Source organism: Anomaloglossus baeobatrachus, chromosome 1 (assembly GCF_048569485.1).
Source record: "Anomaloglossus baeobatrachus isolate aAnoBae1 chromosome 1, aAnoBae1.hap1, whole genome shotgun sequence".
In the NCBI taxonomy this organism is placed as follows: Eukaryota; Metazoa; Chordata; class Amphibia; order Anura; family Aromobatidae; genus Anomaloglossus; species Anomaloglossus baeobatrachus.
The window spans coordinates 792,507,164-792,518,947 of NC_134353.1; the positions used below are offsets into that span (position 1 = coordinate 792,507,164).

Consider the following 11,784-nt stretch of genomic DNA (forward strand, 5'->3'; position numbering starts at 1 on the left):
TTTTCTTTTTTTGCAGGTGCAGTGTTGACGTTAAAATTTGTGGACAGCCACTTGCTGGGTCTTTGTAAATTCGGTGCCAGTGCGAATTTGGAGGAGAGTGTTCCTGAGGTAATGTCCACAGTACTGTCCACAGATCACCGCAGTGAGCTGCGTACATGTACTTAGACATTTTTTTTTCTTTTTTTGCAGGTGCAGTGTTGACGTTAAAGTTTGGCCCATCAAGTTGGTGTGCGTGAAATATGTCGTCTTCTGGTAGCCCGCCCTTCGGCTCAGAAACTGAGGTATTATTTTTTTTGGGTGGTTTTTTTTTTAAAAAAAAAAAAAAATTTATTAAATAAACCACATTTACACAGGTGGCCGAAACATCACAGGAGATGCTGCCAGAAGAGGACGGAAGGGGTGGAGAAATACACGGAGCGGGCGGTCAGAGTGTAAGTTTCATACAGGAATTGTTTACCACAGCACACCAAACACATAAGTAAATAATGTTTTTTTTTTTTTCTTCACTAAAGGCTTCAACTTCTAGGGCTCACGATAGAGCTCCCCCAAGACCGTCCCAGGGTCGTCGTCGAGGTGGCGGTGGTCATAGTGTAAGTTATTTTTTTTTTTTTTTTTGTCATGTCAGTGTGATTTTTTGTCTATTTTTTTTTTTTAATTTCTTTTTTCTTTCTTTGAACAGGCATCACAGCGTGCTCCCGATTCTGACGGTGAGGAGGCCGGATTTATCAACATCGACCTCCTCATCGATGAAGTTAGAGAAAGGGAGCCGCTGTGGAACATGGCTGACCGCCGCCACGCTGATTCGATCGTAACCCGTCGACTCTGGGACGAGGTATGCCACGCAGCGGTAGAAGGTTGGGGGGAGCTCAATTCTCGTGGCCAGAAGAAACAGCGTAAGTATTCACAGTTCAGTAGGTTATGCTGCATGATGTAATGTGTTGTATACTAACCACTTTCTGCTTTCCACTTTCAGGTGACAAACTTCAGAAGCGGTGGCGGTCTATCAGGGATCGCTTCAAAAAGGAGTTGAATCAAGAGATGCAGGCCCCGAGTGGATCCGGAGGACGCAGATCGAAGTACCGTTACTTTAGAGCGTTGTCGTTCCTCCGGACAACTATGGTGTGCAGAAGGTAAATATTCCCCACAATATGTACAAAGTATAATATTTTATGTCTGATTTTTTTTGCCTTTTTTTTTTTAGTCAGTGCCAATGTATAGCAATTAAATTAATTATTGTTTTGTTTTTCCTCTTTTTAACAGCACCGTCTGCAGCACTCAGGAGCCTGCATCGAACCCGACAGGAGCGATCCCTGAACAGTCCGCCACTGGGGAACACAGGCACAGACCCCACCCATCTGAACCTTCCCTTCCATCGACATCTGTCCCATCCACCTGCGCTGGAGCTTCCCGTGAGACTTCATTACCTGAAGCTGCTGGTGATGAGATAGCTTTTCCCCTACCCCACCCCTCTGACACTGCTGCCCTCAGTAGAACACCTTTGGGTTCTGGGCGTCAGCGTCATAGGGGTCAGGAAAAGAGCTATGCGCCCGAGTTCTTGCATCTAAATGCAGCCTTCCAGAACGCCATTCAATTATTAGCCGAACAAAATCGTTCATCTTTTAGCTTAATAAATGCCAAAATGGAAAAAAATACGCACGAATTGTGCACGCGTCTGGACAGGCTGCATTTAGATGCAAGTAAATCACCCAATCATTGTTTTTTTCAAGCCGTACTAGAGCGCATGGAAAAGCTATCTCTTGACCATCAGATGCATGTAATGCAAGCCACACGGCAGGCTCTCGCGCAGGTTGACTCCCAACCACCTCCACCCACCCCTCCAAGACCACCTGCCCCCCCTCCAGCCATTGTCCCTACTCCCCCTACTGCCCAGTACCAGCCTGCTGCCCAGTACCAGCCTGCTGCCCAGTACCAGCCTGCTGCCCAGTACCAGCCTGCAGCCCAGTACCAGCCTGCGGCCCAGTACCAGCTCCCAACCACATCTGCCCCTACACTTCCTACCCACTACCACATCTCGCCTTCCACACCCATCATGACCACAACTCAAGCCACTAATTCACCAGCCACCTCTTCTGTCTCCCAATCCCTCCACTCCACCCCTCAATCCTTACCAAATCCCATCCCATCTCCTGGTTTCCCTCTTGGTTTCTCAAGCACACCTTCACCTTCTGTTACTTCCCCACCACCACCACCAACACCACTTTCCACCCTCAATACTCCAACTGTGCGTGTGTTCCCACCTGTCAGCCCCTCCAGTACTATCTCCACCCCAAGCCCAAGATATACCAATTTATAATTTATGTTTGTAATAAAAATAAAAGTTTTTTGTTGAAAAGTATTTATTTGTTCTTGTTTTTTTTGGGTGGAATATTATTTTGCAAGTTAAGTAAATAAAAAGGTAATACAAAAACATAACATGTTGTAATTTGACGGTGTAAAAATTACAAATTTTTAAAGCGAGTGAAAGCTTAAAATTAACAAGGTTAACAAGATATTTTTTAATTTATTTTTAACTATTTTTATTTGTTATAAAACTAAACAAAAATCTTACACCATTTGATCTTGCCAATCTACTCTACCTTCTGGGGACACAAAATAGTCAGCATATTTGTCACGGATTGTTGAACAGGCAACACTACTCCTAAATCCAGGACTGGTGTAGTCAGTCAAAGAGGTGGATTCCAAACTCTGGTCATCCAAGGACAAAGGTTCCTTTGTTAAAACAAAATTGTGCAGTACCACACATGCTTTCACAATTTCATCCACAGTTTCAATGTTTAAATTAATGGCTGTTAACAACACTCGCCATTTGCTGGTTAGTATCCCAAAGGAGCATTCCACCATTCTTCTGGCTCTGGATAATCTGTAATTATATATTTTTTGTGTTTGCGTCAATCCACGGCTTGCATATGGCTTCAATAGATGTTGGGAGAGTTGAAAGGCTTCGTCGGCCACAAAAACAAAGGGCATTGGGGGCTCACATGTGCCAGGAAGAGGTCTTGCAGGAGGGAAATCAAAAGTATTCCCATAGATTCGCCGCCCCATTGGGGACATTTTAAAGACCTGAGAGTCATTGGATCTCCCATATGCGCCAATGTCCACTGAGATGAATTTGTAGTCCGCATCCGTTATTGCCATTAGGACAATTGAGAAATATTTTTTATAATTGTAGTATTCTGACCCCGAAGCAGCAGGTTTCACAATTCTTATATGTTTGCCGTCCACTGAGCCAAGGCAATTTGGAAACTGACAAATGTTATAGTATTGTTCAGCAATTGCAAGCCATCTGTCCCTGTTGGGCTGGGGGATGAAATCATCATGGAGGCAATCCCACAAGGCTTGGCAAGTGTCTCTAATGATTCCCGAGATGGTGGAAATTCCTAGTCGAAACTGGTAGTGGAGGGACGAAAGCGACTCTCCAGTTGCAAGGAATCTGTAAAGGAAAGACAATAATTATAAAAAAATAATAGCAAACACATTACAGTTAAAAGTCAATTTACAGGAGGATACAATTTAAAAAAAAAAAACTTACCTAAGCGTAACCAGCAAACGCTCCTCGGGTGTTATAGAGAACCGGCTGTAGGTGTCCGTTTTACGGATGTTGTCCGCAACAAGGCCAAGGAGGACGTCAAAATTAATCACTGACATCCGGACATAGCTTGTGAATTTTTCATGGTTTCCACGGAGCTCCAGGTATAGTGTTGAAAACACCCCACGTGTCAGTCTCTGTGCAGTCAGGGGATGGATCCAAAAGCGTCGCTGTCGCTGACGCCTCAGTCGCTGTCGCTCCTTTTCTCTGACGATGATAGCCAAGCGATTTGCCTCAAATATAAAATCTGCAGCGATCTTTGTGTAATTTGCAAGAATAGCATCCATGGTTTCTGCTTGCCTCTGTCTTCATTCTGTCATATATGCTTCAAAATACTGTATATATACTATATCTTCCCAATAGCCAATCAGAATACGGAACTCGTTAATTGTTTGTTTAGTGTTTAAAAAACGGATCCGTAAAAAAACGGACATAACGGATGCAAAACGGATGCAAACCGGACCTACCGGATCCGTTTTTTAACGGATCCGTCATAAACGGATCCGCTTAAAAACGGATCCGGTAGGTCCGGTTTGCTCCGGTTTGCACAACAAAACTGGAAACGTTGGATACGGCAAAAAAAAGGACTGTGCCTGAATACAGAAAACTGATGTGTGAAAGTAGCCTAACATATTAGATTACATTTAGAATTAATGCACATTTATTTTACAGTATTAAAGGAAAGCAATGATGTGAATCCACTGACTACATCAAGTTTTTGCAGATGACATGGTTTCTCATAATATATAGGCACTCATTCTCCTATGTCTTGCCTTGCATGTTCTTGACCATAAAGATGAGAATAGGCACCAGAAGTAATCATTTTCATCACTTAACCATAAGTGTTGGTGCCATTGTTTTAATAAGGTAAGCAGAAGCAGATCCTCCTAAAAGTAGTCAAGAGCACATATTTTTTAAAAAGCACACCCAGCATTTTAAAATCATGTATTAAAAGTATAGCTTTTAGTAAAAAAAATGTAAAAAAAATGGTGTGTTTATGGATAAAAGTTTGACCGAATGAAAGTCTAACACACTTAACACCTCCAAAAATGAGGCCAAATCTGTGTAGTGTTCATACACATTGCTTATGTTTGTTTTTAAAATGCAGATCTAGAATATCCACCAGAACCAAATAAACCAGACATTTCCATGACTAAAATGCCGGTAAACATCTAAATAACAGACTCCACAAATGTCCATAATGATAAAAAAAGTTAATACAAGATATAGCAAAATTTAATTTAGCAGCAGCGGTGCACTACAACTATTCATGCAGGCAGTTTCCAAAGGATTGTACTAGATACAGTTGAAACCAGAAGCTTACATACACTAAGAAGAAACATCTGCATGTGTTTTTCACTATCTGACATGAAATTAGAATAAACCTTAACTTGTTTTAGATCAATTAGGAACCAAAAGGCATTTTTATTACTTTCTGCAAAGTCAATAGTTTGCATACACTAAGGGGCACTTTGCACACTACGACATCGCAAGCCGATGCTGCTATGCCAAGCGCGATAGTCCCCGCCCCATCGCAGCTGCGATATCATGGTGAAAGCTGGCGTAGCGAACATTATCGCTACGCCAGCTTCACATGTACTCACCTGCCCTGCGACGTCGCTCTGGCCGGCAACCCGCCTCCTTATTAAGGGGGCGGGTCGTGCGGCGTCATAGCGACGTCACACGGCAGGCGGCCAATAGTTGGAGAGGGGCGGAGATGAGCGGGACGTAAACATCCCGCCCACCTCCGTCCTTCCGCATAGCCGGCGTGAGCTGCAGGACGCAGGTAGGAGATGTTCCTTGCTCCTGCGGCTTCACACACAGCGATGTGTGCTGCCGAAGGAACGAGGAACAACATCGTAATATCAGTCATTCCCAATTCATGGAAATGACCGAGGCTACACCAATGATACGATTACGACGCTTTTGCGCTCGTTAATCGTATCAAAAATGCTTTACACACTACGATATCGCCTGCGACGCCGAATGTGCGTCACTTTCAATTTGACCCCACCGACATCGCACCTGCGATGTCAAAGTGTGCAAAGTGTCCCTAAGTGTGCAAAGTGCCCCTAAGAGTACTATGTCTTCAAACAATATGGGACAGCCCATATGATGATGTCGTATCTTTGGAAGCTTCTGATAGGTTTATTGGGAACATCTGCATTAATTAGAGACACACCTGTGGATGTATTTTAGTGCACATCTGAAACACATTGCTTCTTTGTGAGCAACATGGGAAAGTCAAAAGAAATAAATCAAGATATCAGGAAGATTCAATGTCAGTGTAGAAAGATGGGTCTCATGCCGTTCTTATCACCATTCAAGAAGCAGACGCTTTTTAAGCCATGTCCTTTATTCAAAAAGCATATGCAGGTCTACGCGTTTCAAGGGTTGATTTTAGATTATCCTGTCATTTAAAGTTGTCCTGAGGAGGGGGCTGAGACACTAACATTGAATCTAATCCTGTGGGGCTGCGACTATTCACCCTACCACTTCGTCTTTATAGGAGTTGTGACTTACACAACCCCTATAGGTGAGTGCATTCATTTTTCTTATCTACTGTTATACCAGATAAGACCCTATTGCACTTTTTCTCCACAGTCTCCTCATTCCAAGATCTCAAGAGGAGAATTGTGGACTCCTTGGGTGCAATTTCCAGATACCTGAAGGTACCTCATTCATCTGTACAAAAAATTATATGCAACTACAAAAAAGATGGGAATGTATAGCGTAACAGAGATGAACGTGCTTGGTCAGACATGTGCATATTAACCCAAGAGCAAAAGCAAAAGACCTTGAGAAGATACTGGTGGAAGCTGGAAAGCTTGCATCATTATCCACAGTGAAACGAGTACTGTATCAACATGGGCTGAAAGTCCACTCTGTCAGGAAGAAGCTATTACTCCAAAAGAAACATTAAAGATTAATGTTTGCAATTGCACACAGGAACAAAGACCTTCATTTTTGGAGACATGTCCTGTGGTCTGACAAAACTAAAATTGAACTGTTTGGCCATAATGACAATCGTTACGTTTGGAGGCAAAAAGGGAGAAGCTTTGAAGCCTACAAACACCTTCTGTGCAACATAGGGTTGGTAGCATCATGTTGTGGGGTTGTTTTGCTGCAGGAGAGACTGGTGTACTTCACAAAATAGATGGCACCAAGAGGAAAAAAGATTATGTGGCAATACTGAAGTAACATCTCAAGACATCTGCCAGGAACTTAAAGCTTGGGCATAAATAGGTCTTCCAAATGGACAATGATTTGAAGCATACTGCCAAACTTGTTACAAACTGGCTTAACAAAGTCAGTGTTTTGGAGTGGCCATCACAAAACCCTTATCTCAATCCTATTGAAAATTTATGAGTGAAACCGAAAAGGCAGATGAGAGCAAGGCGACCTAGAAATATGGCTCAGTTACACCATTTCTGTCAGGAGGCATGGGCCCGAATTCCTACCCATCTTTGTGAAAAGTAGAGATGAGCGAGCCTCTGAAGGCTCGAGTTCGGTTCGGTTCATCGAACGGAGGCCCCGTTCGAGTTCGGTTCGACGAACCATTTGACGAAACTCTCGAGCCCCATTGAAAACAATGGGAGGCAAACACAAACATAAAAACTCATTATAAATGTACACATACAGTTAATAAACATTGCCATTACACTTTCAGGTCCCCGCGACGCATCCTGCACTCTGTCTCCCGCCGCTTTTCCTTCCGATAATCGCTGCGTCCTCCCGGTAACCAGCACTGATGATAGGACCTTCCCTGATGTCAAAAAAAGCATGTGACCAGTCACGTATCTATTATCTTATTGGCTACAGACTGGTCACATGGCTATGACGTCATGCTAGGTCCTGTCATTGCATCTCTCCAGTACACGGTGATCGTTCCAGCATCTCCGTATACCGGCGAAATGCTCTGGCACATGGTCAGCTTCCCCGTTATGCTTCCCCGCTCCGTTATTCACCAGCTGCCACAGCCGGTCAATAACGGAGATCACCGTTGCTATAGCAACCCGCCTGTCAGAGGAGACGTCACTGCTTACAGCCCACAGCAGCACCGGGAATCACGTGATCAGAGCACCGTTGCTATGGTAACCCGCTTGTCAGCGGTGACGTCAGCGCTTACAGCCTGCAGCCTCTGCTCACACTCACCGAGTGAATAGACTGCACGGGAGCAACAGCATTCTTCCTCCCATGCAGTTCTGTCTGATGTAGCAGAGCTGCATGGGTTGAAGGAGAAAGAAGACAGAAGAGCAGGATCGTGGAGGGCTGACAGGGAGTAATAAACATGGAGTCTCTAAGTGTGTCTGTGTATTTATTTCTATTAAAGTATTTTTTCTCTCTGTGGTGTCTTTTTTTTAACCCTTTATTGGAGATTCTTAATGGCTTAATGGGTCATTAAGAATCTCTGGCACAAATAGGCAGCTAGGGGTTGGGGGCAGCCGTACCTGGCTAACATACAAAAATATGGCGAAGCCCACGTCATGTTTTTGGTGGGCAAAAAACTCCTGCATACAGTCCTGGATGGAGGATGCTGAGACTTGCAGTTCTGCAGTTTCTGTCTGCTCTCCTGCATATACTAGTGAATGGAGCATACTGAGCCTTGTAGTTCTGCAGCTCCTGTCTGCTCTCCTCCATACAGACAGACAGCAGCTGCAGAACTACAAGGCTCAGCATACTCCATCCAGGACTGTATGCAAAAAAATTACGTGGGCTTTGCCATGTTTTGTATGCTAGCCAGGTACAGCAGGCAGCTACAGGCCCCCAACCCCCCCAGCTGCCTATTTGTACCCGGCTGGGAACTAAAAAAATAGGGAAGCCCTTTTTTTAAGTATTTCATGAATTTCATGAAATAATTAAAAAAAAAAATCGACATGAGCGGTGAGCGAGCGAGGTGCTGAACTGAAGTAAAGTGCTGAATTTAAGATAAGTGCATAGTTTCAACACAATTACATAGTGGTGATAACTGTAATTGTTGAATTTCATTAGGGAATTGTGTGTCTGTTTGTGATTCTGTGAAAAGGGAAAAAAAAAAGTTAGTCTTGTGATTTAATTAGTAGGATTAGTCACACCTGTTTCTAGAAGCTTCTAGCACAGACCTGGGCAAGGGGCGGCCCGCGGGCCACATCCGGCCCGCCTGCTCTCTGTGACCGGCCCGCCCGTCTTCAGCCGGTGCAGTGGAGCCGGGCTGCAGCGTGCCGAGCAAGGAGAGATCCTGTGCAGGTCCGCACTCCGCACAGTCAGTGCAGGCAGCGGAACGCAGGAGTCTTTCCTCTGTTCCCTGCCGGCACTAATTGTCAGTGACACACGCGCGCGCTCTGACGTTGTCAGTACTGCGCTGCGTGTGTCATTTCAAAAGTTCCCGCCCGCCCTGCAGGAGAAGAAGCAGGACAGCAGACGGAATAATTCATCCTGCACTGTAGGACCTGCGATGATGTCACGCCCATGTGACTGTGTGGGAGGAGACACAGGACGCCGGGCAGAAAGCAAGATACTGAATCCTGAAGGAGATGTGGACACATGATGACTGGTAATGAGAAAAGAGGGGACATGAGGGGGAGGGGGCTGCAGGGTGAGTGCATATGTGGGAACATGGAGCTGCAGGGTGAGTGCATATGTGGGAACATGGAGCTGCAGGGTGAGTGCATATGTGGGAAGATGGAGCTGCAGGGTGAGTGCATATGTGGGAACATGGAGCTGCAGGGTGAGTGGTATATGTGGGAAGATGGAGCTGCAGGGTGAGTGCATATGTGGGAACATGGAGCTTCAGGGTGAGTGGTATATGTGGGAAGATGGAGCTGCAGGGTGAGTGCATATGTGGGAACATGGAGCTGCAGGGTGAGTGCATATGAGGGAAGATGGAGCTGCAGGGTGAGTGCATATGTGGGAACATGGAGCTGCAGGGTGAGTGGTATATGTGGGAAGATGGAGCTGCAGGGTGAGTGCATATGTGGGAACATGGAGCTGCAGGGTGAGTGCATATGAGGAAAGATGGAGCTGCATGGTGAGTGCATATGTGGGAAGATGGAGCTGCAGGGTGAGTGCATATGTGGGAACATGGAGCTGCAGGGTGAGTGGCATATGTGGGAAGATGGAGCTGCAGGGTGAGTGCATATGTGGGAACATGGAGCTGCAGGGTGAGTGGCATATGTGGGAAGATGGAGCTGCAGGGTGAGTGCATATGTGGGAACATGGAGCTGCAGGGTGAGTGGCATATGAGGGAAGATGGAGCTGCAGGGTGAGTGCATATGTGGGAACATGGAGCTGCAGGGTGATTGGCATATGTGGGAACATGGAGCTGCAGGGTGAGTGGCATATGTGGGAACATGGAGCTGCAGGGTGAGTGCATATGTGGGAACATGGAGTTGCAGGGTGATTGGCATATGTGGGAACATGGAGTTGCAGGGTGATTGGCATATGTGGGAACATGGAGCTGCAGGGTGATTGGCATATGTGGGAACATGGAGCTGCAGGGTGATTGGCATATGTGGGAACATGGAGCTGCAGGGTGATTGGCATATGTGGGAACATGGAGCTGCAGGGTGATTGGCATATGTGGGAAGATGGAGCTGCACGGTGAGTGGCATATGTGGGAACATGGAGCTGCAGGGTGAGTGGCATATGTGGGAACATGGAGCTGCAGGGTGAGTGGCATATGTGGGAACATGGAGCTGCAGGGTGATTGGCATATGTGGGAACATGGAGCTGCAGGGTGAGTGGCATATGTGGGAACATGGAGCTGCAGGGTGATTGGCATATGTGGGAACATGGAGCTGCAGGGTGATTGGCATATGTGGGAACATGGAGCTGCAGGGTGAGTGCATATGTGGGAACATGGAGTTGCAGGGTGATTGGCATATGTGGGAACATGGAGCTGCAGGGTGATTGGCATATGTGGGAACATGGAGCTGCAGGGTGAGTGGCATATGTGGGAACATGGAGCTGCAGGGTGAGTGGCATATGTGGGAAGATGGAGCTGCAGGGTGAGTGCATATGTGGGAACATGGAGCTGCAGGGTGAGTGGCATATGAGGGAAGATGGAGCTGCAGGGTGAGTGCATATGTGGGAACATGGAGCTGCAGGGTGATTGGCATATGTGGGAACATGGAGCTGCAGGGTGAGTGGCATATGTGGAAACATGGAGCTGCAGGGTGAGTGCATATGTGGGAACATGGAGTTGCAGGGTGATTGGCATATGTGGGAACATGGAGTTGCAGGGTGATTGGCATATGTGGGAACATGGAGCTGCAGGGTGATTGGCATATGTGGGAACATGGAGCTGCAGGGTGATTGGCATATGTGGGAACATGGAGCTGCAGGGTGAGTGCATATGTGGGAACATGGAGTTGCAGGGTGATTGGCATATGTGGGAAGATGGAGCTGCACGGTGAGTGGCATATGTGGGAACATGGAGCTGCAGGGTGAGTGGCATATGTGGGAACATGGAGCTGCAGGGTGAGTGGCATATGTGGGAACATGGAGCTGCAGGGTGATTGGCATATGTGGGAACATGGAGCTGCAGGGTGAGTGGCATATGTGGGAACATGGAGCTGCAGGGTGATTGGCATATGTGGGAACATGGAGCTGCAGGGTGATTGGCATATGTGGGAACATGGAGCTGCAGGGTGAGTGCATATGTGGGAACATGGAGCTGCAGGGTGAGTGGCATATGTGGGAAGATGGAGCTGCAGGGTGAGTGCATATGTGGGAACATGGAGCTGCAGGGTGAGTGGCATATGAGGGAAGATGGAGCTGCAGGGTGAGTGCATATGTGGGAACATGGAGCTGCAGGGTGATTGGCATATGTGGGAACATGGAGCTGCAGGGTGAGTGGCATATGTGGGAACATGGAGCTGCAGGGTGAGTGCATATGTGGGAACATGGAGTTGCAGGGTGATTGGCATATGTGGGAACATGGAGTTGCAGGGTGATTGGCATATGTGGGAACATGGAGCTGCAGGGTGATTGGCATATGTGGGAACATGGAGCTGCAGGGTGATTGGCATATGTGGGAACATGGAGCTGCAGGGTGATTGGCATATGTGGGAACATGGAGCTGCAGGGTGATTGGCATATGTGGGAAGATGGAGCTGCACGGTGAGTGGCATATGTGGGAACATGGAGCTGCAGGGTGAGTGGCATATGTGGGAACATGGAGCTGCAGGGTGAGTGGC

The 11,784-nt window shown here is 46.6% G+C and overlaps 1 protein-coding gene across 1 annotated transcript; it reads left to right on the forward strand.

Moving 5' to 3' along the window:
- Positions 1-362: 362 nt before the first annotated feature.
- Positions 363-4,783, forward strand: LOC142253802 (uncharacterized). The gene is made up of 6 exons (XM_075325134.1): positions 363-431; positions 513-590; positions 680-893; positions 974-1,130; positions 1,261-1,610; positions 4,716-4,783. Exons 1-6 carry the CDS (start codon positions 375-377, stop codon positions 4,781-4,783), a joined length of 924 nt encoding a protein of 307 aa, XP_075181249.1. The 5' UTR covers positions 363-374.
- The last annotated feature ends 7,001 nt before the right edge of the window (positions 4,784-11,784 follow it).